At 36.9% G+C, this 27,811-nt stretch overlaps 1 protein-coding gene across 3 annotated transcripts in view; it reads right to left on the reverse strand.

Moving 5' to 3' along the window:
* Positions 1–27,811, reverse strand: part of SEMA3D (semaphorin 3D) — a 201,744-nt gene that overhangs the window by 29,581 nt on the left and 144,352 nt on the right. For all 3 annotated transcript variants that reach the window (XM_059170986.1, XM_059170985.1, XM_059170987.1), the window contains 3 exons: positions 16,588–16,702; positions 15,106–15,175; positions 11,973–12,117 (listed from right to left, as the gene is read on the reverse strand). In XM_059170986.1, coding sequence (XP_059026969.1) covers positions 11,973–12,117; positions 15,106–15,175; positions 16,588–16,702 — 330 coding nt within the window. The remainder of the gene's footprint in view (positions 1–11,972; positions 12,118–15,105; positions 15,176–16,587; positions 16,703–27,811) is intronic.

Raw genomic sequence — 27,811 nt, forward strand, 5'->3', positions numbered from 1 at the left:
TAGACAAGTTGGAAACATAATCTCCCCTGAAATGAGCCATTTACACCAGGCTCTAATTAGAATCTTGTCAAGGCTTCAAGCTATACTTCACAGATCCTTGAACTCAAGAGGATCATTCTTAGGGAATGAAATATACTGGAGTTAGTCATAATATGTGACCCCAACCTCCAATTTTAAGGGAATAAAATCATAACGGGTCACTAAATTAGAAGAAATCTCAAAGAAGTTGTACTAAAAAATGTTCATGATTTTCCATTTGTAATTTGAGAGTATTTCTATCTTTTATAGAAATCTTGCATGTCTGGTCTTAAAACAAAACAAAACAAACAAACAAAAAAACCTAAGCTTTTCCTGATAGCTATTTATTTGTCCCGGGTCTGCACCAAAGGGTACAGCATATTAGCCATTTGGTAATTATTTAGCATATTCTTAACTGGATGCTAATCTAAAGATCTAAGTGTCTTTACTCATTGTTTCTAGCACTTAGCCTCCAGCCAAGTGGAATCTGTCAGCTCGATAATGGAAGGAACCCTATATTAAATAGATTAAGCTACAACTCAAAAGGATGTGGGGCTCAAATGATACAAAGCTCTTGCCCAATTATAGGCTGCACATTTGAGGCTAAGTCAAAGGCAACTTGCAATGGGCTTATGGCTTATACTGCCTGAGGTACAATCTGGATGGTCTATCATTAAAATCAAAGCAAAAGCATGATTTTCCTTGCATTACATTTTTGAAATAGTCCTCCAACTTAAGAAAAAATATTTTTCTCTTGACTTTGCAGCTGTAGTTATGCAAGTAGGCAATTTCCAAAAGAAGTATCATGACATTCAAGCCACGGTTTTTGATACCAAAGTTTCAAATAATTAGGAATTTTGATATGAGTAAGGTATAAAGGAATGAAGACATGGACAATTTAGCAAAGAAGCAAACATGACAATTATCCTCTTTGCTCACCTCTGACGAAAAAGATTGAAGGGTAATACAATCCTAGAAAAAAAGAAGAGAAGGAAAACCTGGTTTCCATTGACCATTATAAAATGATCTTTGGAAATACATTTTTCCCCCCCTCTGGCAGCTTTTCCATCTGGCATGCTGCCAGTGTTTGGATAAGATCTTTATCCTGTAGATTGCTGTGCATGATCTCTGAGGGCTGTGTCTCTACTCTGCTTTCACAAGCGAAAGTGATTTGGTAGAGTTGCTCCCTGAGGTTTAAGATAGTACTGTTTGAACTAAATATTGTTATTTTAGCACATTAAAAACAGTGAAATTTTTCCTTTGATATCATACAGCTGTGTAGCACACAGATCTAAAAATAACTAGAGATGCCAAGCAACCTAAGCAGGTAAGACCGTAAAGAAGGCAAGAAAAATCCCGTAAAGGAAAAGAGAAAGTGTGGGCAAGTGATGCCTGGGTGGCACAGTCGGTTAAGCGTCGACTCTTGGTTTCTGCTCAGGTCACAATCTCAGGGTCGAGAGATCGAGGCCTGTGGCGGGCTCTGTGCTCAGGGAGGAGTCTGTTTGAGGTTTGCTCTCTCCCTCTCCCTCTCCCTCTGCTGCTCTCTCTAAATAAATAAAATCCTAAAAAAAAAAAAAAAAAAAAAAAAAAAGCAAGGGAAAATGGTACATCAGAAGTCAATGATCATATTAGCTTCCTCCCCAAACCCTAGGAAATGTGTCTATCAAAGCTATACATCTCAGGTATTAAAGATCTCGTGAATTTTTGTCTGTATGTACGTCCTCCTCCTTTCTAGCTGGTAGTGATGCAGTCCATCTGACTCTACGGTAGAGGACCATTTATGTGGGCTCCAGCTTTCTTAACATTTGCCTGATTTCCACCACTTCAGTTCCTATAGGAAATAAGTCAGGGAACTTCTCTGTCTCCACCTACTACGTTGAAAAAGGCGTAAGTTAGTTTAAAATTTGAGAGGGAAAGAAAAGAGCTATACCAAAATTTCAAAGTGTAAGTCTCTTGCTGGAAACAAGAGCAGCACGAGAGTGTCCCAGAAGAGGGACCTGCCCGGGAGCACCGTGAAGGGAAAGGGTTGAGCCCACCCGCAGCCGGCCCCCCCCCCCCCCGGTTGGGCACCCATCTCCCTGGGCCGGCTGCACGTATGGCTGGCGAGGTGTGACCGTCTTAGGCTTGGCGGGTCTGCCTGTTTGTACAGGGCCTTTGGCCGGGCAGTGGGAAGCGATGGAAAAGAGGATAAAAATAGGTTTTATCCATTGAGAGCACTTTGCCCCTTGGCAAGGCACCAGACAGCTGTTAAAAGTTTTCTCCCCCTGCTGCTTCAGGCTGTTCTCTACAGGCTGCACTTTCCTTTTAAACAAATCAGAGGATTGACTCAGGCGAGGGAAGAAAGACGCGGCACACAGGAAGACTAAACTGGGCTTTCATTTTTAGCAAGCTGAGAAAAATAAGCTACATATGGAAAGGAAGTCTGATTTGTATTTATATTAAAAAAAGGTGATTTCATAGGTGCCATCCTATCCCCCCGCTGATTCATCTAAGAGGCATTTTATAACACAGATGAAGAAAGATCCTGTATTTAATGTTAGAGCCAGAAAGGCCAGGGGTACAAACATACAGATACATTTGTCTCTTTTTCTATCTTTTTTTTTTTTTTTTTTTTGCGGTTAAAAACCCGCTTTATTCTTATATTTGAAAGTTGACTACTCTGCTATGTTTAAAAGGTAACAACAGCAACAACAAAAAAACCCCTCAAGTTTCCTCTTTATTGTTCAACGTCTAATAAAACAATGTGTCTTCTAACATTTGAAGAAATGAATTTCCTATCTCCAAATATCCATTCCAAATTTTATTTAGCAAGTGAATTTCAACCTCTGGACCTAAGCTCCCCAGCTTATACGAAGGCTGGATTCTGTCTACTCTAACTGTGTAGTAATTTAAAGAAGACAATTAAGCCAACAATTCTGGATCATTTACTTTCTAAGTTAAATAGTTTTAAGCTGAATTTAATCTTGCAAGAACTTTAACAAAACATGGCTGTAGCTCCTTCTCTATTTTAAAAGTTTCCTTTCTTTTAGAGGAATTTCTATACAACAAAAAGGAAAACAGTATTGAACACAGTAAGTGATGTGGGATTTGGACAATTTCATCTTAAAAGAGAATGTTGGTCCCATGGAAAAGCAAGCTGAAAGCCAGCTGAAAAGATTAATTGAGAAATGTTAGAGATCAGTTGTCTCTCACCTTTTCAGAGAAACACAGCCTGTATACAGTTAATGGAAAATGATAGTGATGTTTTGTCACATGCCCTGTTAAGTGTAGTCAGATTTGGGAACTGAGATTCAGGAGGCCCAGATTGTACACCTGCCTCCACTTCTCTCTTCGGGAATCAAAAAGCTGAAGGGATAGAATTAAAGATAGCCTTGGCAAGAGGTAGGCCATGCAGCGAACAGATGTTGGGGAGAAAATAAAACTGAACTTAATATAGTTGAGGCCTCTACGAGCTAGTGGTGCCTAAAATGAGATCTTCCTAAAGTTCCCCACAGATTTTTAATAAAGTAGGACAGCTTTTCTTAAAACAAAACAACAACAAAATGCTAGTCCTCTTGTGCAGGTGCCTAAATCGGAAGCTAGTGCCAGATGCTGCAAGGGAATTCTTCCGTTATTTTTCAGTCCCATTTAGTAAGACTATCACAGTCTCGCACTGTGATAGTCTTACTAAATATTTAATTTTTTGAGGATCCTCCATACTGTTTTCCACAGGAAGCTCAGGATACTATTCTTTAATCAAGCTTTTCATTTTAATGCCAGTATTCTTAACGTACAGTGCTATATTAGTTTCAGGGGTACACTGCAGTGATTCAACAATTCTATAACGTACTCCGTGTTCCCCATGGTAAGTGCACTCTTAATCCCCATCGCCTCACCCATCCCCCCACCCACCCTCTGGTAACCATCTGTTTATTCCCTACAGTTAAGAATCTGTTTTTTAATTTGTCTCTTTTTTTCCTTTGTTCATTTGTTTGTTTGTTTCTTAAATTCCACATAGGAGTGAAATGATACAGTATGTCTTTTTCTGATTTATTCTGCTTAGCACGACACTCTGTAGCTCCAATCTTATTGTAAATGGAAAGATCTCATTCTTTATTACAGCTGAATAATGTGCCATTGTTTGTATGTATGTATGTATGTGTGGAGATTAGATTGATAGATAGATAGATGTAGATAGGTATCTTCTGGATATAGATCTTCTTTATTCATTCATCTGTTGATAGACACTTGGGCTGCTTCCATAATTTGGCTATTGTAAGTAATGTTACAGTAAACATAGGAATCCCTGTATCCCATTGAATTCTCATTTTTATATTTTGGGGGGCAAATATCCAGTAGTGAGATTCCTGGATCATAGAGATCATAGGGTAGTTCTAGTTTTAATTTTTTGAGGACCCTCCATACTGTTTTCCACAATGGCTGCACCTGTTTGCATTCCCACCAGCAGTGCACAAGAGTTCCTTTCTTTCCACATCCTTTCCAGCATTTGTTGTTTCTGAGTTTTTGATTTTAGCTACTCTACCATTCTGAAGTGTGAGGTGATAGAGGATACTGTTTTTGAATTATGTATTTTTCTTTTTTCATGCTATGTTTGAATTTGGCCTTAAAACATTTCTTTTCTACAAGAAGAAAATCCTTGCTTGCTTGGGCCAGCTTACACCACAACTCGGACCTAGTTTAGATGAATGAAGACATACAATTCTAAGAATCATCAGCTTACGAAAATAATGTATTACAGGAGTATGTCATTGTTCATGCACGACAGTTTTGGTAGATCAGGAAAGAGAAGATAGGGTGCCTACAGAGTTTTGAAACTTGTGGATTCCACAGTGATCACAGACATTTACCGTTAAAAACTTGGGCCAAAGTAGAAGTTGGAATGTTTAAGCAGTTACTCTAGTTTTAGGTGAAATGCCATTGCATGGACCCAGTCCGCTACATAGATCAAGTTACTAAATATAGAACAAGTTACTAACATTACATATTATTACCCTAAGACACAATTTCTCAGGGATTTGCTTTTTTGAAGCAAAATCACAAATCAATCACAGTCAAGTCAGTGATGCTTTGGCACATTAAAAGTAAAAATGGCCTTCTTAGCCCAGGTGGACGTGCCAGGACCCACAGCCGGTCCGTGGCAGCATATTTGGTAAGACAACATTTCCAGTGGACCGGGAATCAAAAGAATCTTGAAACGTTTCAGTGTCTTTTACAGTGTTAGAAAGTTCAATAATTTGGTGGAAATAAATAAGGACTGTTAGACATATCCACACTCACATTCATAGTTTAGGAGATTTTATCTGATAGCAGAGAAGAGAGACAATAAGGGGGTGGGGTGGGCAACGTTTAGCCTTTACCTTTGATTTACGCTGAGAAAAGCCCATCTGAGGAGTTCTACGCAATGGGGCTTCTTGTTTAGATAAGACTTGAGATGTTATAGGAAGGGAGAGAGTTCATTGTTTTACATTTGGCATTCGTAGTTGAAAAATCACTTAACATTAAAGCAATGTTAATGTTGACGTTTTGTAGTGGGTTGGTTAAATGAAATAGCTAGTTGATTGAGGGGAAAAAAGATGTTCAATATTTCTAAAGATCTAAACTTCTAAAATAGAGTTGAAGAGGGGAGATGTTTATTCAGGGATTATTTGAGATTTAATAATTGTTAGTCAAGGGGCACCTGGGTGGCTCAGTGGGTTAAAGCCTCTGCCTTTAGCTCAGGTCATGATCCCAGGGTCCTGGGATGGAGCCCTGCATCGGGCTCTCTGCTCAGCAGGGAGCCTGCTTCCTTCTCTCTCTGACTGCCTCTCTGCCTACTTGTGATCTCTGTCTGTCAAATAAATATAAATAAATGAATAAATAAATAAATAAATAATTGTTAGTCAAGTTTTTATAGAATACGAGGGCCAATAAATAGGAATAAGCAGGTTAGCCTAGGTAATTTGATATTTCATTTGACTTAAAGGCACCCATAGGATAATCAAATTACGGAATTAAGAGTACCTATAACAACCTCTTTTTGCTTCCTACCAAAGAATGGAAACTTAGTTGGGAAAACCATGTGTAAGTTTTGATCTTTCCAAGTAAAGCTAAAACAGTTCAGAGTAAAAGCAGTAAGTATTTAGTGGGCAATGGAATTTTGAAATGAAGTTATTGTTACAAAATTAGAGGTTTAGAAATTGTCAAAAACTGTGGCAAAATAATTTGAAGAATAGTGAAACAGACGTTTCTTAAATATTTGAACCTCAAAAACAAGTCCTTCCCACATTTTGGCTATTATCAATAGTGCTGCAATGAACATGGGAATGTTAATCTCTTTTCAAGACCCTGATTTCAATGCTTTTGGATAAATATCCAGAAATGAGATTGCCGGATCATACGCCGGTTCTATTTTTCATATTTTGAGTAACCTTCACACTGTAGGTGGAAACAGTGTAAATGTCCATCAACTGATGAACGGGTACAAAAATGTAATATATACACACAAAGGATATGATTCAATCTCATAAAAGAAAGGAGATTCTTCAATATGTGACAATGTAGATGACCTAGGGCACATAAAGCTAAGTAAGTTAGTCCAAAAGATCTAAAAAAAAAAAAAAAAAACCTGCATGTTTCCACTTACATACATAGTCAGACTCATAAAAGCAGAGGATACAACACTGGTTGCCTGGGGCGGGGGGTGTGGGGAGGAGTGGAAAGTGCGATGGCACTCGTGAACAGGTTTACAATTTCAGTTACTCAACATGAATCAGTTCCAGAGATCTGTTGCACAGAATTTACCTACAGGCCATGGTGTATTGCGCACTTAAAAACCCGTTAAAAGTGTAGCTCTCACAGGAGGTGTTCTTAAGGCAATAAAACATTTTTAAAGTACTCTCTTCTCACCTTTTTGATAAGGGAATGGCTTACCAACTGAAGCTGACTTTCAGGAAAACATTTGTTAACATTTTGCACTTTGGCAAGAATTATAAGATTCCTTATCAACAGAAAATAAAACTGCCAAGTAAATCAAATGTCAAAAATGAAACCTTCGGCCTTTAAAAATCCTCCTGATTCTGCGTTTTCGAGCAGCCTGCTACTGTTGGCCTGACCTCAGTTTGGTTTTCATTTCTGACCTGTTCTGCTCGCTGTGGATTCTTCCTTATTTTATTTCACGTGGAACTTACTATCAAGGCCTAAAGTTCAAAAATGATTGAAAAAGCCCATCTGAGCAACATTCAGTTTGTTCAGGGATTCAGTTTGGACACCAGAGGGCAGGAGAATCCCTCGGAGTGAAGGAACGGCTCCTTGTCCTCCGCGAGTTTCCAGGCTGCTTGACATTGTAGAGTAATGCTGTCGTGGTAAGGCCAGGAGTTTAGGTTTGACTTTTGTCACAGGAAGTGCAGAACCCTGTCAAAACTAGAAAACGAAAGCAGCTGTGGTACATGGAGAGTCATAATGTTTGTGGCCCTCAGTGATATTGTCCGCAGAAGGACCAGGGGAGCACAACTTTAGAAGCAACCTTGATGAAAACATGAGTGGGGAAATGTAAGCGCAAAGGAGGTTTTTAAAAATAATCTATTTTAAAAATTTTAAGTTCAGTGGAAAGTGGCTTTCACTGAAGATGTGGACTTTTCGTACAAAGCAAATGATTTAGCAATGGTTTTATTAAAGTAAGACGTGTGCCCCAGAATTACAAGAAAAGAAATGACAACCATAAGAAGGTGTCAACACTGCATTATTATCTGTGCAGAAAACAGATCAACCCTCGGGGAAACAATCTGTTTCTTTACTCACTTTGATCTCGTGGAAGGTAGAATGGTGCTGAGGTTAACGGCATTTGATTCGGAGTTTCAGGTAGAGTTAAATTTAATCCCCGTCTTACCACTTCAGAACAAGAAAGACCCCTATGTTTAACTGAAAGTGGAAAGCAAAATAAACAACTTCTGACAGCAACTAGAATAGTCGTTTTTGTGTCGCTAAATTCTATAAAGAGGACATAATCTTCCTGATCAAAGTGAATGCTATTCTGCTGCTGTTTTTCTGGACTCTTTCTCTGTCTCCACTAAAAATACTGGCTCTAGTTTGGGCTATGAAAGGTTTACAGATCTTTCTACACTTACAGTTGGGGTTACGTCCCAATAAACCCATTCTAAGTTGAAAATATTGTAGGTCCCAAGTGCACTTACTACCCCTAACCTGGTCAACGTGATCGCTTAGCCTAGCCAAACTTAACCGTGCATAGAACACTTACATTATTAGTCTACAGTTAGGCTAACTCCTCTAACACAAAGCCTACTGATTATCAAGTGTTGAGTATCTCATGTAATGTATTGAATACTGTACTAAAGTGAAAAATAGAATGATTTTAAGTGCATGGGTTGTCTAGCTTACAATGGTGTGACCATTATAAGTCACAATGGTGACTTACACCATGTGTGTGTGACCGACTGGGAGCTGTGGCTTGGTGCCGTGCCTGGCCTCACCAGATTCTCACACTACATATAACCAGCCCAGGAAAAGATCAAAAGGGAATATTCTAGGTATGGTTTCTACGGAATACGTTCGTTTCCACACCATCATAAAGTCTAAAAATCAGAAGTCAAACCTTCATCAGTTGGGAACTATCTCTAGTTACGAGGCATAATTATCAAACCTTAGTTACAGATTTGAGTGTACTTACACATGTAAAAAAGTATAGGAATTTCTTGAGAAACACTGATGTTTAGAAAGGCCAAAGAAATGATTCTGTTAAATGACACTTTCTTGGGCCTGATATTTTTCCTTTTCTTAATTTTCAAAGAGAAAAAAAGAAAGGTGAGGCATCTCTGTGGTCATTTGGATCCAGCCTATTTCCTGGATAAAATCTGAATTCTAAGAAAATATGTACAGTGTAAACACTGTATACTTTGAGAACTAAGTAGCAAAAACTGGTGTGTTTACTGTGATGGGACACTTTTTTTCTCATTGATGGAAAGCTCTCCTTGCTGACTTATGCATTACTCATGGTGGGGAAAAGTCGCTGATTCAGATTTCAAGGAAGGGGCTATGCTCTTAGGAGGAGAGTACTGGGACATGTGATTTGTCCTTCCTTTTTTTTTTTTTTTTTTTTTTTTTAAGATTTTATTTATTCATGAGAGAGAGAGAGGTAGAAGGAGGAACAGAGGGAAAGGGACAAGCAGATTCCATGTTGAGCACAGAGCCTGATGCTCCACTCAATCTCATGACCCTGAGAGAAACCAAGAGTCCGACGCTTAACCGCTGAGCCACCAGAGCTCCCTGACACATGATTCATCTTCAAGCCTCCTATGGCATTTCACAGCTCTTCAGGCAGGAGGAGAGAAGTGGTGACAGGTCCCTTGGATGCACCTCTAACCTATACTATAATTGGAAAAAATATGCAATCTGGATGCATTAGCATATGACCATTTTCATGATTAATTTCAATTTTTTAGTGTATATATATATACACACACACACTAATATACATATACATATATGTGTGTGTGTGTGTGTATACACATGTAAATCGTTTTCTCAGGGGTGCCTGTGCGGCTCAGTCAATTAAGGGTCCCACTCTTGATTTTGGCTCAGGTCATGATCTCAAGGTCATGAGATCGAGCCCAGGCATGGGGCCTGCTTATGATTCTCTCACTCCTTCTCCTACTGTCCCTCCAACCCCCTAAAAACCATTTTCTGTAATAGACAGTTTCAGTCCCAAATTCTCCAATAACATCTGGATGACTGAATTTTTTTTTTTTAGTGGCCTGAATGGGCATAGTATTTTCCAAAATAAACTCATGTAGAAGCAGCTCCAAATGTGATGATCTGTGATATTTAACCCCATAATCCTAATATGGTGAAATTTCCCCAACTAGAGTTCCCTCTGAATTTTAACTATCTTCCTCAAAAAGCCCCAAATATATATAAAATATAAATTGAAATTCTACATATACTCATATATAATATACTATATAATATCATTATATATATTATACTATAGAATATACTATAGTACACTATAGTTCAGTATACATATATATAGAATATACATTCAGTAAAAGGTATTCTATTCTATCAAAGGGGGAAATACACATATTTTAACATAAAAAAATTTTAACATAATGTCATACTACAAAGACTAAGGCCTTGGACTCTGCTGCCAGAGTATCTGGATTTAAAACTCAGGAGCGCTACTCATTAGTTCTGTCACCTTGGGCAAGTTACTGCACCTCTCTGTGTTGGACATGGCTCATCTGTACAATGGCATTAATGACAATAGCACTTGTCTCTTAGAATCATTATGAAGTTAAGATCTGTAAAACCTTTAGAAGAGTACCTGTGCATCCTAACCGTAAAGAAGACGTGATATCTATCTATCTATCTCTATATATCTATAATGGAATACTACTCAGCCTTCAAAAAGAATGGAATCTCACCATTCACAAGGATGTGGATAGAACTGGAGAGTATTATGCTAAGTGAAAAAAGTCAGTCAGAGAAAGACAAATACCATATGATTTCACTCATATGTGGAATTCAAGAAACAAATAGATGAACACAAGGGAAGGGAAGGTAAAATTTGAAAAGGTGAAAACAGAGAGGAAGACAAATTATAAGAGACTCTTGGCTATAGGAAACAAACTGAGGGTTGCTGGAGGGGCAGTGAGTGGGGAGATGGGGTAACTGGGTGATGGGCATTAAGGAGGGCACATGATGTAATGAGCACTAGGTGTTATATGTAACTGACAATCACTAAATTCTACCTCTGAAACTAATAAAACAGTACATGTTAATTAAATTGAATTTAAATAAAAAATTTGTAAGTGAAAATCATATTATTGGCAAAAAAATCCTTTTTCCACAGAACTGTGATCACCTTATAATCAGTCCAGAAAACATACTTGAAATGTATTCCTATTGAGGAATTACAGAAGGGAAAATAGACATGGTTGTAAAGTGTGTTTCCCAAATGTAATTAGGCTATGTAAGAGGAAGATGAAAAGAGAATTCAGAAAGTCTGGCCACCAACTGCTTCCTGTTTAAGAGCAAACATATGAAAAGATAAAATTCAGTAGAGTTGGATGGATTAAGTCAACAATTTTTTTTTAATTTTATTTATTTATTTGAGAGAAAGAGTGAGAGAGAGAGGGAGAAGCAGATTCCGCTGAGCAGGGAGCCTGATGTGGGACTCCATCCTGGGAATCCAGGATCATGACCTAAGCTGAAGGCAGTTGCTTAACCAACTGAGCCACCTGGGTGCCCCAAGTCAACAATTTTTTACAGAGATTTTGATAATTACTTTAGATCTCCTGTTGGAAATACTCATGTGAAACATATGGGGGAAAAAGGGCATTTATCTCTTTTTATTAGGTCAATTAGCTCATCCTAAAATATTTAAATCACTTAAACTGTTTTAATCACATCAGTGAAAACAAAACAAAACAAAAACCTTCCATTTACAATGCAAATACAGATTTTACACTGCAAAATGATTTTTTTTTACAGATGCCACATAATAAAGAAATAAATGAACCGTTGTAATTGATGTAGTCTTTGAAAAGTAGAAATGAAGGCCTGAAGACTCTAGTTACATATAGAGATGTATGTGGGAAATAAATATTTATTTGGCATTTTCATTTAACCTGGAATATTTGTCATCCTATATATTCAAGATAAATCATCTTGACTCTGTAGACTTACTGCAAACAAGCACTATATTTTCAGCATCGCCTGCTCCTTATGATACAACCCACTATTTCCTGTAGAAGTTAAAGCTCTTACTCAAAAGAAAAAAAAAATTGTCAAGTTCCAGAGAAGGATGGAAACGCTAATACATCACTGTGAATAAATAATAGGTATTTTTTAAACCCACAGTACATGTTGCTGTGGTGAATAGCATAGTTTATTATAATAGAATTAGGAAGAGGATATGGGCTCCAGAAAAGAATTTGATTATGAAATTGGATACATACTGTGCCAGGTCGGGGGTAAGGAATTCTTCCATCATACTGCACCCAACGGTGGTCTGCACTTTCCTTATGAGCATAGGGACCATTGAAAACTGCTCTGATGTCAGCCATGCTGTACACACAAACAGCTGAGCCTTTGAAGATGGAGCTGAAAAAAAGCAACATGATCCAATCACTCCCTGCACGTCCGTCACTGTACATTTATTTATTGGGCACATATTATAACCAGGTGTGTGGACAAACTTGGGAAGCTCATTCCATCTGAGAGATGCTGCAGACAGAATGTGTGGACGTCTTTAAGGAGCTTACACCCAAGTAATCCTGAAAAAATGTGCTAGCAGTTACATTACGGATACCTATAGTAACAAGCAAAGCAAACACACAGATGGGTCCCCAGTAGAGGGCTGTCTGGTTATGTTTTCAGAGAGAAGGGGCCATCTACATTGACACTTGATGGATACATGAGGATTCACTAGAAAAATGAGAACAGAAGAAAATATGCAGAAAAGAGTATCAAATGTATGTACATGCTTTTGAGATTTATTTGGAGTTCTTGCGGCATTTAATGCCTTCTAAAGAACTTCTAAAATAAAAAAGTTATATTACCTATTTTTTTATAGAGGAACAATTTAGGTATAAAATTAATTACCTCATTTCTGTTTTCTTCAAGCAAGTGAATGTCCATAAATATCGGCCATTTATAATTTCCTAATTTCTATTAATTTGAAAAAATGTTGAAATTCTTTTGTGCTTCTCCCCGAATTTTTGAATTTCTTCTTGAATTTATGTATGTAACTTATGGATTACTTAAAATTAATTTTAATTACATAGGACGGGAGGAAACATAATCCAGAAGCAGAAAAGCTCCATTGGAATTTCACAAGTTTTAGTAAATTAGTGGTGAAACACTGCCCTCAGATGTTTATTTTCTTTTTAACTTCTGGAAAATAAAAGACATCTCTGCATCTAAAATTTTCAGTGATTTCTGTTCATTAAAATGAGATCACCCTTTATGATCTAAGAGACCTAAAATCTCAGCACTACACAAGCAAGCCAAGGATTCTCTAGCATGGGAAACTCAATCATTGATATTCTTGGAATGAGGGGCGCCTGGGTAGCTCAGTCAGCTAAGCGTCTGCCTTAGGCTCAAGTCATGGTCCCGGAGTCCCGGAGTCCAGGAATTGAGCCCAGCATCCGGCTCCCTGCTCAGCAGGGAGTCTGCTTCTCACCCTGCTCTTGTGCTCTCTCTCACTTTCTCTCTCTCTCTAGTAAGTAAATAAAATCTTAAAAATATATATATAATCTTGGAATGACATTAATGGGAAGCATTGGGAGCTGAGGGCAAACAGGCAGCTGGGAGAAAACTCTGCTAAGAAGGGCAGTGATGCCCCCATAAAAATCACATCCTCTGCGTAGGATATTTTAAAGGAATGATACATCATGCTTTATGGTGTTTCTATTGTCACAGATTAATTACATCTTCTCATAGGACAAAGGGTGGGACACTGCATCCCAATATTACCTCGGTCCTTGGGGCGGCATTAAAAATAGAATAATAAAGTACACCAAGAACAAAGGGTTGACTTGTAACTTCACACTCTGGGTGGGCAGAAAACTTGGTAAGAGAAAAAACATAACTATCTTGGGGCTATATTTCCCTGGCACATGTCTATGCCTTGTGTTGGAACACACAGTGACTTCAAAGACAGTTCTGGGAATGGAAAGATGCCAAGAGAACTAACGCTGACATACTTGAGTAACTACAGGCACTTGCTTTTCCTGCCTCTTTTTAGTTCAGATATGAATTTGCAGAAAAATGGAGTCCAAAGAGCAGAATTCTTTGGGTATCTTCTTTATTTTTATTTTAAAATTTCACAAAGCATTTCATTTTCTGATGTCATCTGAACCAACTCTACTGGCATAAGGTGTAAGGTGAACTGAAGGAAGGTAATCCCACAGAAGAGAAATTATACTTTGCCTGCAGACTATTTTAATAATTTATTTGAAAGGAGGCAGTAAGACTATTTCCCTAATACCAATACCAATACTGCCAATTCTTTCAATACTAATGTCAATATAAACAATAGTGATAGCAGAGCTGTGGGAAAAGTAAAAAAGGAGTTCAAAGAAGGTGTTGCAGGGAGTAATGTGTAGCAGGAAGAAGGCTGTCCCATGTTCTAATGTAAGTTACTGAATTAAATGAAATTAATATTAGGTAAAATTATGTAAGGTCCATATATTCTTTGAGAAAGCTTCAGAGATGCTAGGACAACTTTTAAGGAAGTCACAGAGTCTCAGTGACAAGTGCAGGACAGTATTACATGGAAAGAAGACAAAAACACAGGAAAATTAAGAAAACACCTTTGGTTCTAGTCCCGTTTTTAATACTGGTTGGCCCATCTTCCTGGCGCAAGTCATACAAACTTCCTTTGCCCAAGTTAGTAGAGCAAAGAGTGTCGCATCTCATGACTGAGGCATGTATTTCTGTAATACTACTTCTATGTCATGCAGCTTAACCTATTTGTTATGGTGAGTATATGCAGGCACCTTTGCATCCTGTAACTTTAGTCTGTGAATTTAACTCGCAGATGTACTTGCTTACTTGCTCATATAGGGAAAGAGCCGTATGTACAAGTTTAGTCCCTGATGTGTTGTGCGTATGGCCAAGCCCTGACACAATAGAGATGTCTATGTACAGGAAATTAGCTAAATGAATTGTGGCAATGGATACGGAAGTACTCTGCTGGTATAAAAAGAACAAAGAGACATATTATGTTTTGATATTGAAAGAGTTCTAGGAAACACTATGTGAAAGAATAAAATGGGTATTTTTTTTTCCACATAAAAGGAAGGGGCCGGAAAATACAACTGTATTTCCTTACATATGCCTTACAATTCTATAGAAGAATTCCAAGTGTTGTTTTGTTTTTAAAGATTGTATTTATTTATTTGACAGACGGAGACAGCCAGAGAGGGAACACAAGCAGGGGGAGTGGGAGAGGGAGAAGCAGGCTCCTGATGAGCAGGAAGCCTGATGTGGGGCTGGATCCCAGGACTCCAGGATCATGACCTGAGCAGAAGGCAGACACTTCATGAATGACCCACCCAGGCGCCCCTTGTTTTGCTTTTAACTTACCTGGTTGTGGTAAAGACTCCATAGACCACAGGATTTCTTTCATCTCTTGTGGGGAGTAAGTAAATATCCTCTATTAATGGAAGAAAAAATAACAATTCATTATATTTTTATATTTTAGTATTACGTATTTGCCTTTTCTTTAAGAATACAGTACTTCTGAGACTCTAACAGGTATAAAATTCAGATAACAGTAAAAGTCGTTACATTATGACATAAGAAATTAGGGGTTAAAGGCCGGTTTTCTCGGGCACCTGGGTGGCTCAGTGGTTTAAGCCGCTGCCTTCGGCTCAGGTCATGATCTCAGGGTCCTGGGATCGGGTCCCGCATCGGGCTCTCTGCTCTGCAGAGAGCCTGCTTCCCTCTCTCTCTCTCTGCCTGTCTCTCCATCTACTTGTGATTTCTCTCTGTCAAATAAATAAATAAAATCTTTAAAAAAAAAAAAAAAGACCGGTTTTCTCACTAGCTATGTGGCACTGAACTGGATATCAAGCCTCTTAGGTGTCTATTTCAATTACCTATAAATGGGATGATTGGATGATTCGCTGATAATCTCCATGACTATTCCCAGTCAGAAGTATGTGACTTCTGACAGAAGAGTAACTAAAAACATAGGGTGTTTTTACCCTCCGATGTAAAAAAAAAGTCTTGCCCTGTAATTGTGTCAACTTATTAATAACTCAATTATCTATTTGCTAGAAATATAAAAATCGCTACACAAGTTAATTACCTGCAAAATACTTGCTCAGTATTTTGTAAATAGTTAAGCAGTATTGATACCAAAGTATGTGTAAACAACCTCCATTAAAAGTTTTTTAAGATGTGAGCATGCTTATGTACCACATGAGAAATCAGTCATGAAGAGTGAATATATACTTTAAATACCGTATGGCAAAAATCATTCAATGATAACATCATTTTTACACAGCAAGGCAAAAACAAGTTCAAAAGATAAGATTTGATGATGTTACCTTTATATATAGCTGAAAAAATTCCTTCTAGAACTAGCTTTGAGAGGAGTAAAGAGGGGAAATTCAAGAGAATGACCCATTGAACACTTCTGAGTATTCTTTTTTTTAAGTCGGAGGGAGTGAGTTCACCCAGTCTCCCGGGCTCTCCAGCAGAGGGCATCCTCAGAATAAAGAACCCAAGTTCTCTCTGCCTACAGACTGCCGCGCCTTCCAAATTAAAAGGCCACATGGAAAATGAATGGATTCCAGTGAACCTTTGCTGGTAGCTCTTTGTCTCTTGCTGCTGCTTTGTTTCCTCCTAACTATGAGGATGCTTACAAAGAGGGGAATTGCTTCATTACAACGTGCTCTGAAACCTAGAGCACCTTCATGTTCTTTGTGTGTGTATATTTAGTAATAACACTCCTACAAGCTGTCCTGGGCTCCAAGGGGGGCTAAAATAAAAGAAATGCTGAATTTATTAGGCAGTAGTTCATTTTTAAGAAAAAAAAAAAAAAAGGAGCATGTGACTCACGAAGCTCATCAAAATGAGTGTCTGCCCCATCATTTCCAGGAATAGAGCAAACCAATCTGGCTTTAAGAAAAGTCGTCCATTTGTTTATCAGGCTGCGTTGTCCTCCTACATCGTTCTAGGTGGGGGAAAAAAAAGAAAATAGTAAAGATACAGATTTAACATCATTGCTTACAAAGACAGGGAGTCTACACGTTTAACGCCTTGAACTTTCAAATAAGGGAAAAGGCAGTTTTGTCCTTTCTTATTCATGCTTTTGTCATGGGTGAATGACTACGGTGTGTACAACACGGCTCTCCTGAATGAGATGCTGGCAGGGCGACCCAGGACATGACTGGGTCCTGGAATCAAATCTCACCTCTACCACTTTGTGCTCCATGGCCTACAAAAGGCTACTTAACTCTCCAAGTTTCTGTTTCCTTACTGAAAAAAGTATGAATAGTGTCTTGAAATTGATTATTTTGATGATTAAAGGGAAAAATTTGTATACCATGCTTAGGATAGGGGTAGAAAACTTACGTTCAATAAATCCTAGCAATGACTTGTATATTATATACATGATAAAGATCGTGATGTACAGCCTTTAGAAATATGCTATAGACTTAAAAAAAGTCTTTTTCCAAAATTAGTGCCCTATTAATTAAGCAATAAGGCAACATAAACATACACATAAAACCAATCTTGTTTTAAAGGCTAACTGATGTCTTTTCAGACTTTCTCTCACTGTGAAATATTTCATTAAATTGTTCTTTAGACAATTACCAAGCCCATGCATTTAAATCAATTCAGTAAAACAAATTCAATAACACCATAAAAAGATGTGTTTCTTATTTTTAATTTAATAGTTTCCCATGAACACTAAATTCATACAATTTGTTATCTGACCAGACTAGATCTGCTATGTTTTCAATAAGTAAGATGAGACTGTTTCATGGCACAAATACTGTAAGTACTTAAATCAAACTTTCAAAAATTACTTCTGGAGTCACTGTTTCCATTAATGTACTTACATCTAAATGTAAATTATATAAAAAAATTTATCCTTCATGCAATTTATGTTTTATAAAATTAATAAAAGTTCGCTATGAAATACTAACTCTGAATATTTCGGAACTGTATTCCCTGTGCTTCTTGTATCTCTGAAAATTATATGAAATTAGAGAAAAGTATCTAAATAGCTCCTCCAAAGAGGAGAATTCGAAGCTGGAGAAATAGTTGCTATTCTTCAAGAAAGGGAGAGGAAGAAAGGGAAGGGGAGGGAAGACAGAGATCCCTTTGCATATTAACTTGGGTGATATGGAAACCCAAATTCCAGATGATATAATCTTAGTAAAGCAAATCTCAGAAGGCTATAGATTTGTAGGAGCACTCAGAACACAGTGAGGTCCTGAGACCATAGGCTGGAGCTCTCTTTATAGCCTTAGCATCTAACACCCTGGGTGCACCAGGGCACCTAGAGTGAGTGAATCCCATTTTATTTTGTTTTGCTTAAAGATTTATTTATGTATTTGAGAGACAGAGAGAGAGTGCACTGAGGAGAGGGACAGAGGAAGAGGGCGGGAAAGAGTCTCAAGCAGACTACCCTCTGAGCACGGACTCAGACCCAGGGTTCCATGCCATGACCCTGACATCACGACCTGAGCCTAAATCAAGTTGGACACTCCCACTGAGCCATGCAGGCACCTGTGAATCCCATGTTATATCCTCTCTGCTAAACACCAGAATACTTTTCACCAACAGCTCTGTGGACATAAGTAATAATTTTTATGTTCTTTATTTGTTCTTTAGGTTTATAACAATGTAAAAAGAAAAAAAAAACAAATTTAAAGACATTCAAATTCAATAAAATATTTCCTATAGGAACTAAAATTTGCACTTAAACAAAATACTGTGCCTCACAGTTTGCGCTGTGTCTCGCTGTTTTAAATTTTAAATGATCCAAATCAGTGTGCACTTCGTCTTGGAACACATGTCTCCCCGAGTTCATGTGGACTGGCAGATATAGAAGAGAACCTCCATGGTTAAGTACAGCGATTGTTTGGAAACTGGACCAAAAAAAGACCTTTCTGGCAATAGTATTTTGACACTGACACTGTTCAGAATTTCTGACATGTGGCGATAAAGCAAAGCAAAAGAACATTTAGTTGATTTTCTCATAATTTTTCATTCTTCTCAGAAAATGCACTCCCTATTCCTTTCATCCAACACCTACTGTGCATATGTCACTAATACCCTGCTTATCAGGTGTTTAATAAGTACATGTTCGATGATTAGTGAGTAACTAAAAATACAAGATAAAATTGATAAATGTCCTTTGAAAGTATAGATAAATACCAAAAGAGTTAAGTCTCCTCTGAAATGTCTTTGTAGTGGAAAAAAGGAGAACAGGCATTGCTGTGGAGTTAGACTCAATATTGTTCTTAAAGTGAGGGTTGAGTTCAGACATGCAGAGGTTGGACTCTTCAGGAAATATTCTAGGTGCTAGAAACTAGGGGGAAAGGGCAACAGATGGAACACTTTATAACATGTACAGAGAACCAGGACAAATTTCATTTAGATGAAGACTGGGATAAATGAAAATAGTGGAGGAAAATGTTATAAAAGAAAATTCGAGACAATCCAGGAAGGCTTTCATACCAGATCAGAGCATATTTATGTCATTTAGTAATATGCTATTTAGTATAAAGTATTACTACAAATAAATGAAAGAAAATGAATACATGATCTATTTCATATAAAAACCCTCTAGAAACCAATGTGTCTATACTTGCTGTTGAATATATGTGTTGTATACGGTGCTTCTATTGTTGTAGTATCATTGCTCAATAATAAAAATAATCAATATTTAAGCTAGCTATTGGATGATTAACGATGGCTGCAGCTGTGAAGACAGATTTATCTAGATATGACCTTTATTTTTACTGCTAACATCCTCAGATCATTTAATAAATATAAATCCAGATGTTAATATGAACAGGCAAAAACACGGATGCTTCCTTCTATTAATGATGAATTCTGTTTTAATGTTTAGTAGGATTCCAGTGAGAAAATATGTTATCTGGAATCACTCAGAAAGAAAGAGATTTCTAAATAAACTTAAAAATAAAAAGATATCTTCTCATCTTTCTCATGTTAATATGAATAGGCAAAAACACGGATGCTTCCTTCTATTAATGATGAATTCTGTTTTAATGTTTAGTAGGATTCCAGTGAGAAAATATATTATCTGGAATCACTCAGAAAGAAAGAGATTTCTAAATAAACTTAAAAATAAAAAGTAAGATATCTTCTCATCTTTCTCATGAACCTTGATTTATATCTTTTTACATTCATAAGTGTTCTGTCTTTTGTATTTTTATGTTAGCAAAGCCCTACCCATACTAAGCCAAGCTCTCGTTAAAATCTTTCAATTTTAATGCACTTACAAATTTATAATATTTAAACATTTTCATTGCCTTTATTTGCACATTTCGAGTTAGCAATAAATACTAAAAATAGTGTTGATTCAATATACATGAGGAAATATATCCACTGTCATGAATTTAATGCCAGGGACTATGTTTGGTTTACTGCTTTACCGCTAGCAGAGTCGTTGCTCAAATTATTTTGTTAATTGAATAAACAGATATATCAAATATTTGCTCCACAACATTCCTCTATCAGGTATCTACATCACTACTTCCATAAAAATTAGCAATCACATCCACTTATAAACATTTTATGAGATAAAGGCAACAATAAATGTCCCTTTTCAAAGTGTCCCCCTTTTCCATTTGCAGTGATCATCCATATTCAAGACAAACCATGAAACAGTTCTAACTATTCTACGAGGCTCAAATTTGTTGGACAGGAAAGGGACTTACACTGTAGCCTGTGTGTGTGTGTGTGTGTATAAAATATTATATTATAAATATAAATAAAAATACTATATAAAGATATATAAATAATATATATTTTATATATACTTATATATTAAATTAAATTATATATAAATTATATAAAAATTAAAATATATATTTTATATAATATGTATATTATATATATAAATAATATAAGAAGTAAATAAATAAGCAAATATATAAATATATATATATTTATATAAATAAGCAAATATATAAATATATATATTTATATAAATATATAAATATTTATTCAAATATATATATTTATATAAATATATATATTTATATAATTTATAATTTATAATTTATATATATTTATATAAATATATATATATATATATATATTTAACCCAACAAATGGAAATTGCAATTCTCTGAACAAAAAGAATCTTTAAATGTTCTTGCCAATCGTCGAGCACCCTTTCCTGGCCCCTCAAGGAATAAAATGATAAAAAAACAAGCAAAATAAAAAAAAAATCCAGGTCAAAGATGAAAGCCACCTGCTCTCAGCAGGTAAAGAAGTATAATTTCTAGGATAATAGTTCTCAGGGATGGATTATAAGCATTTAATGACTGGATAGTAACTCTTAGAGACATCCAGAAGCATGACCTGGAATGGCAAAGTTCAATTCTCAAGGAGTTGTATTTCTCCTGTAGGAAAGGAAGTGTCAGTTGACTGACTTGACCACCTCTCAGTCCCTGGATTTGTTTGCAAATCCACAAAATCCCCCCTTGAAAACTTTAAGCCCTGAGGAGGGCTGAATGGGAGGTAACCACTTTTGTACTAAATTGTCACCTCCTTGCTTATTTTTGTGAAGTTCTAAAGAACACAACTATCTCACTAACACAATAGATTTATTATTGAGATGTCAGAATCAGCAGCTTTTAGTCACTGTCTCTTCTGTGCCTCCACTCTATCACAGCTTCTTTGTGGTCAGATTGCCAAAAGCCTTGACATTCTCTACACAAAGATGCAGATGAAAGTAACAAAGAAATTAAATGTAAACAAGTGAGACCACATGGGTTCCATGTGGGGGGTGAACACAGAGGGGGACTGTTTTCTTATTCTCTATGGCTTTTTATATGTTTGTGACAGTTCTTAATTTTAAAAACAGAAAAGACAGAAGATGAAGCAAAGCACAATTTAGAATCCTTCAGCAGCTTGAAAATAAACTCTCTGGGCCAGGTGCTCTAGTGATGGCTGCATATTACGAAATACTATGATTTCCACTCATAGGCTACTGATGGGTAGATCAGTCAGAAGGCAGGTTAATGGTGATTCCATTTTGCTTCTACTGTCCCAGCAGATTCAAGTGCTTATAAATCTTACATAGACATGTGGAGTAGCTACAAACTGTCACACATGAACTTTTATTGAGTATGTCTTTTGACCTTTAGGTCACTATGCTGGGTTCATCTGCTAAACACAATTTTATCTGTATACATCATCCTCTTTGCGGATCTCTTAGCACTTTATAAATATGATCCTTTTCACCTATGTCTTGGGAAACAGAAGCTCATGGAAAATACAAGAATTGACTTTTAGCTTCTACGCTCTTAACGCCTGAAGACTTTATAAATCAACGAAATCACAAGACATCTGTGAACATGTTGTATTCCATTAAAATATAGATTAGCGTTCAGAAATCTGTAACCATATTTATGAGTTTAAGTTGAAAGACACCAGGCTTTTCCAGTCAAAAAACACTGAAGGATGGCACATCTTCAGCACTTAGAAAAAAGAAAAAGAGAAAGAAAAAAGGTTTGATGCAGGAGTCAGGCTGGTTCATAAATTCTTCTTTGCTTAAAATTAGTTCTTTTGCTTAATGCTCTTCTGCATCCTCGTGCGGGCAAGAGAATGGAATTCCCCCAAACACTTTGAAAACTATCATCTGTGTAGTTTATAAAAAATAAAAAATTAAAAAAAAAAAAAGTGCATTTTAAAAATAGGAGAAAGTTTCACCCTTACTAAAGAGTAGAAAATAAAACTAAATAGAAAATAATACAAAATATTAATAAAAATAAAGTTGGTATATGCACACTTCTCCCCAATTCTAGCTTTTAATGACATTTAGTCCCAGAGATTTTGGTTTGAATTAATACTACCTGTTTCTTTTGAAGTGTAATCTAAATACTACAATATTGTAAATCAATAAACGTATTTTTTTCCATAACTGAAACTGCCCCACTGAGATAAACACATAGATTTCCCATGGACCCTTTTTACGCATTCAGTATAAGATTAGGGCAATTTAATACTTTGGTGTTTGCAATGTAATGCCTCTTGTATTTTTCAATACAGCATTCATATTCTTTATCTGATCTGTCATTTATGATAACAGCCATCCCTTGTGAATTTTTAAACAGTCTCGTGTTAAGATATCCCTCTGAATTGCCTGAAGACCCATTCCACCAGGAAATACTGGGGCTAAGACCCCAGCAACTGACCTTTCAGAGCAACTGTCCAGTGTACTCCCTGGGCTGCCTCGAGCTTCACACACTTATTTCCAGGGGCGGATTTTAGAACCTTTGTAAACTTAATACACATGGTCTGTATGGGGCTGGGTACGTAAATAAAAATGATAAGGATAATCCAGACACAGAATGGCCTATTTAGAAGCTGGAAACTATAATCATGATGTGACAGAAACAAAAAATAAAATCTGGAATAAGAGGTTCCAAGAGCCTCATTAGGAAAGCACATCATATACACTAAAATATGTATATGAGAGCAGAGCTTAAATGAGGACATTTTTAATACATTAAATGAACTAATGGAAGACAGTGAATTACAAGGACTGAATCAAATGAGACAACTATCTCGTTGTGCTTTCCTTTTTAGCCCGGATCTTCCTTTGCAATGTGTGGTAACCACGTTTCATCTAACTGTTTCATTGAGATGGGGGAATAAAAAGTAATAGGGTTATGACCACTAAGAAATAAAAGCAAAATAGGAAAGTAAGGAGTCTTCTATTTCATCTACAAATAATCTTGAAATCCCTTAATGGTAAAAGAAACAAAGCTATGCAAACTCAAACATCTCAGACAAAGGGGGGAGGAGAAGAACAAAATAAACAAAAAAACTTGTGTGGCAGGTATTAAGCACAGTGATTTTTAAGGGATCTATTCTGAAGAGGCTTTCAAGACAACATATATATATATATATATATATATATATATTTTTTTTTTTTTTTTTTTTCTTCCCTAAAAGGGACTCTCGTGTTTAGAGATGACTGTTTTTGATTTGCTATTGGAGAATCAAAATGGAGAACATGTTTTTCTAACTACCGCAAGAACTTGTAAAGATTATTAGAAATGCAGAACTAGGTAAAAAGTTCTCTACTAAAAAGAACTCTACTAAAAAGTTCAGTTTCTAAGATTTGACAGGTTAAAATTAAGTAAATGTAATCATGATAAGCATTTTTTTTGTTTCTTTTTTTTTTTTTTTTTTTTTTTCAGGTAGGATCAGAGCTCAATAAATTAAAAAAAAAAAAGCTACAGTCAACAGTGTAAATCCTGGCCTAGGAATTTCTGACAGGAAAACAGATGGAAGTGAAGCAAAAGCACATCTGTAACTTGTGGCTCTAAATCTCTCATTTAGGTTGTAAGTGACACGTTGAAAAGTAAGCAAAAAACCCCCACAACTCGGCAGAGATCAATAAATACGGAAAGTGTCATCGGCCTAAAAACACAAATCTTCAAAGGCAGTAATTGTCCAAAAAGGACCATATATCAAGGTAGACAATGCAAGTGGAATCAAGGCAAAAGGCTATTAATGAGACCCCCAGGCAAGTTATGTGAAAGGACCATCCAAACTGAATTCCTGGCATGGACCAAAGGAAATACTGCAAAACAAAAAAGAGAACTGGCATAACCTACAGCTGGAATCCAGAGTGGGCGAGCTTAAGTAAGCTAATGGACAATGCTTCCAAAAATGAACAGAATCCCAAAGTAATGGGAAACAGCCTTGAGGCGAAACGTTGCAAGCAAGCCTCACTGAAGAGACTGGTATTTCCACACTGTAACTTACAGAGTGAGTCTTGAAGGGAGGGACACACACACACACACACACACACACACACACACACGTGGTAATAAACACCACAGAGACATAAATAATAGTATCTGAAAGGACTATTCAGAAGGTTTATTTCAGGCTGTCTCACCTGTTCTTTCAGTTAACATTTATTACCTTGCCATGGAGATCTGTGTAATTTACCATTTATGAGAGCAGACCAGGGTGTAAGGTGCACCATTTGGTGCTTGAAATATTGGCTATATGACAGAATAAAGAATTATAAAGTCTGGCAAGGCTCTAGAAATCATCTAGGCTAAGCATCTTATTTTAAATATGAGAAAAATGGAGTAAGAAGTTTGGTAGGCAAGTAGGGATACCATTGAAAAATAATTCATCAGTAAATGTGTTCTGCCATATACAAAGATAAACATACTGAGTGTGAAAGTGATTGAATGGAGGTGCTTACTCTCCTGAGGTTGTCATGAAATATACTCTAATTCAGCTTCTTTACTACATTTAGCGTCTCTCCCTGTCCACGTCTCTTGTCTAAAATTTGCATTGTTCAAATTCTCCACAAAATTTTCACCAGACATGTCTCCAAATCCTTTTGACTACATGCAGAAATAAGATCCACCCTCCAAGTACAAATGTTGCTAAAAATGAAGGCAAAATAATAACCATAACTTCAAAGATCGAAACTAATGAAATATCATCTCTTCCCATTAACCTTTAGTAACTGACCTATCTCTAACCAACCCCTGTCCCTAATATAAACATACAACCACTCGTGCGCTCTCAAGCGCAGTTGGTTGACCGGGCTCCAAAAGTGTGAGTGTGTATGAGTGATATGTTGTGTGTGTGTGTACGTGATTTTTGACATTTAACTCTCTGTTGTATGACACGGCACATGTCAATCTTCTACATTGTTGATTGCTTGAAAATAGAGACCTAGTTAAATCACTCTTGTTTTCCAGCACCTTCCTCAGTATCTGCCACACCCAAATTCATATGATCTCATTTAAGTCTCTCACTTCCTTGGTAACAACATCATGGAAGAGATGGGTGCCCTCATTTCCTAAGTTAAGAAGCTAAGTTGGGGGGACCTGGGTGCCTCAGTCAATTAAGCCTCTGCCCTCTGCTCGGGTCATGATCCCAGGGTCCTGGCATCTAGCCCACTGTCAGGCTCCCCACTGCTTCTCCCTCTCCCGCTCCCCCGCTTGTGCACTTGATTTCTCTCTCTGTGTCATCGAAATCGAATATGTGATTTTTAATAATAATCTTATCTGACTTCCTTTTGGTGTGCAATATTACTGACAATTACTTTCTTCTTGAAATAGCTTTTGTCCTTTGTCATGGCACTCTCAATGAGTTCCCCACCTACTATCAAAGTATTTCTTCTTGGATGCCTGGGTGGCTCAGTTGGTTGGACGACTGCCTTCGTCTCAGGTCATGATCCCGGAGTCCCAGGATCGAATCCCACATCGGGCTCCTAGCTCCATGGGGAGTCTGCTTCTCCCTCTGACCTTCTCCTTGCTCATGCTGTCTCTCTCTCTCAAATAAATAAATAAAATCTTTAAAAAAAAAGTATTTCTTCTCAATTGACTTTATAGTATTTTCCTCTGTTTTTGTTTTATTTTGTTTTACCCCTTAAATATTGTTGTCCCTTGGGATTGTGTCCTTGCTCACTGATCTCATACTACATATTTCCCTGCACTATTTCACACACCTCCATGACTTCAAGAACCACCAGTACATGGGTGATTTCCAAGTTCATAATTCCAGACACCACCAAGCCTCAGGTTTCCATTTTCAACTGGCTATTTTGGCAGCATATCCCAGAGCCACTTCAAGTTCGACATGTCCAAGTATAAAATTCATGCCCTTACACAGTATTTGGTGTTTTTGCTATCAAATATCAGAAGATATCTCTTTGTGAATTTCCCTCATCTCTGGTTATCTTCTGGAAATCACAATTACTAAGAATATAGGAGTCTGTGTCTATGGGCAGGTATTAATGTTTCTGAGACAGTAATAGGGTAGAATTAAAATGCATCAAGGATCCAGTAGGACAGGAACTTGTTGCAGCCTCTCATATACATTATGATGTCGCTATCTGCAGTATCAGTCAGTATACGAACGGGGAAGATAAGACCTCTTATGACTTGAAATTTTACGTATGTTTTAAAGGGGAAACAATCACTATCCTGTTAATTTCCCACGTACTTGTTATGTTCCCATCACAGCAAAGCTCTTTCAAGATTTTTTTTTTTTTTTAAGGCTTTATTTATTTGAGAGAGAGAAAGTGAGAGAGAAAGAGAGCATGAGCAGGGATGGGGGAGAGGGAGAAGCAGACTCCCCTCTGGAGCCTGACACCAGACTCAATCCCAGGACCCTGAGATCATGACCTGAGCCGCAGGCAGATGCTTAACTGACTGAGCCACCCAGCTGCCCCTTTGATTTCTTAAATGCTCTTTCCCACCTCTGAGATTTCACATGTGCTTTTCCTTCTGCCTGGAATATTCTTCCCGATCCCTGTCTCTTTGCCCTGCAATTTCCTGATCATTTTCAATATCTGGTTCAAAAGTTACTTTCTCAGACAGAAGATCTTCTACAGCCAATCTAAATCCCACCCATTTTTCCTAACCATGCCCTGTGACCACTCGCTCACTTTAGCACTTACCACAATTTCCAATGATATATTAATCTGTGTTTTCTTGTTTAAAGCATATATCATTTAGTAGTTTGCAAGCTCAGTGAGTACAAATATAACTTCTTTTTTCTTTTTATCTTCTATAAAACTACTGTTTATTTAGCACAGCATTGTGCACACATTGTTAAGTAAATGAATATTTTCATAGTTTATATTTATATTGTAGCCACTAGCCATGTGATACTACTTATCTTTATTACTTAAAGTTTTTATTTTAATTCCAGTGAGTTGATAACACACATGATACTATTTAAATTAATATCAGTTAAAATTAAATAACATTAAAAATTCAGCTCCTCTGTCACACTAATCAAATGTTAATACTAATAGCCACATAGCTCCTATGTTGGAGAGTGGACATATGGAACATTCCTATCATCACGTAAAGTATGAGTAGACAGACTAGTCTACACTAAGCAATTAATAAAGGAAAAGTAACAAATTAAAGACTTATTAGACATCCATATCTAGATTCTATGCATTCTATTCTATTCACTTCTATTTCCTTTAGGGTCCTTAGTCACAAATATTTCTCAATCCAGATGGTTCCTCAAATTATTGCTAAGTATATCTATCCATCAAATCATTTCTTTTCTA

This window comes from Mustela lutreola, chromosome 4 (genome assembly GCF_030435805.1).
Source record: "Mustela lutreola isolate mMusLut2 chromosome 4, mMusLut2.pri, whole genome shotgun sequence".
Classification (NCBI taxonomy): domain Eukaryota; kingdom Metazoa; phylum Chordata; class Mammalia; order Carnivora; family Mustelidae; genus Mustela; species Mustela lutreola.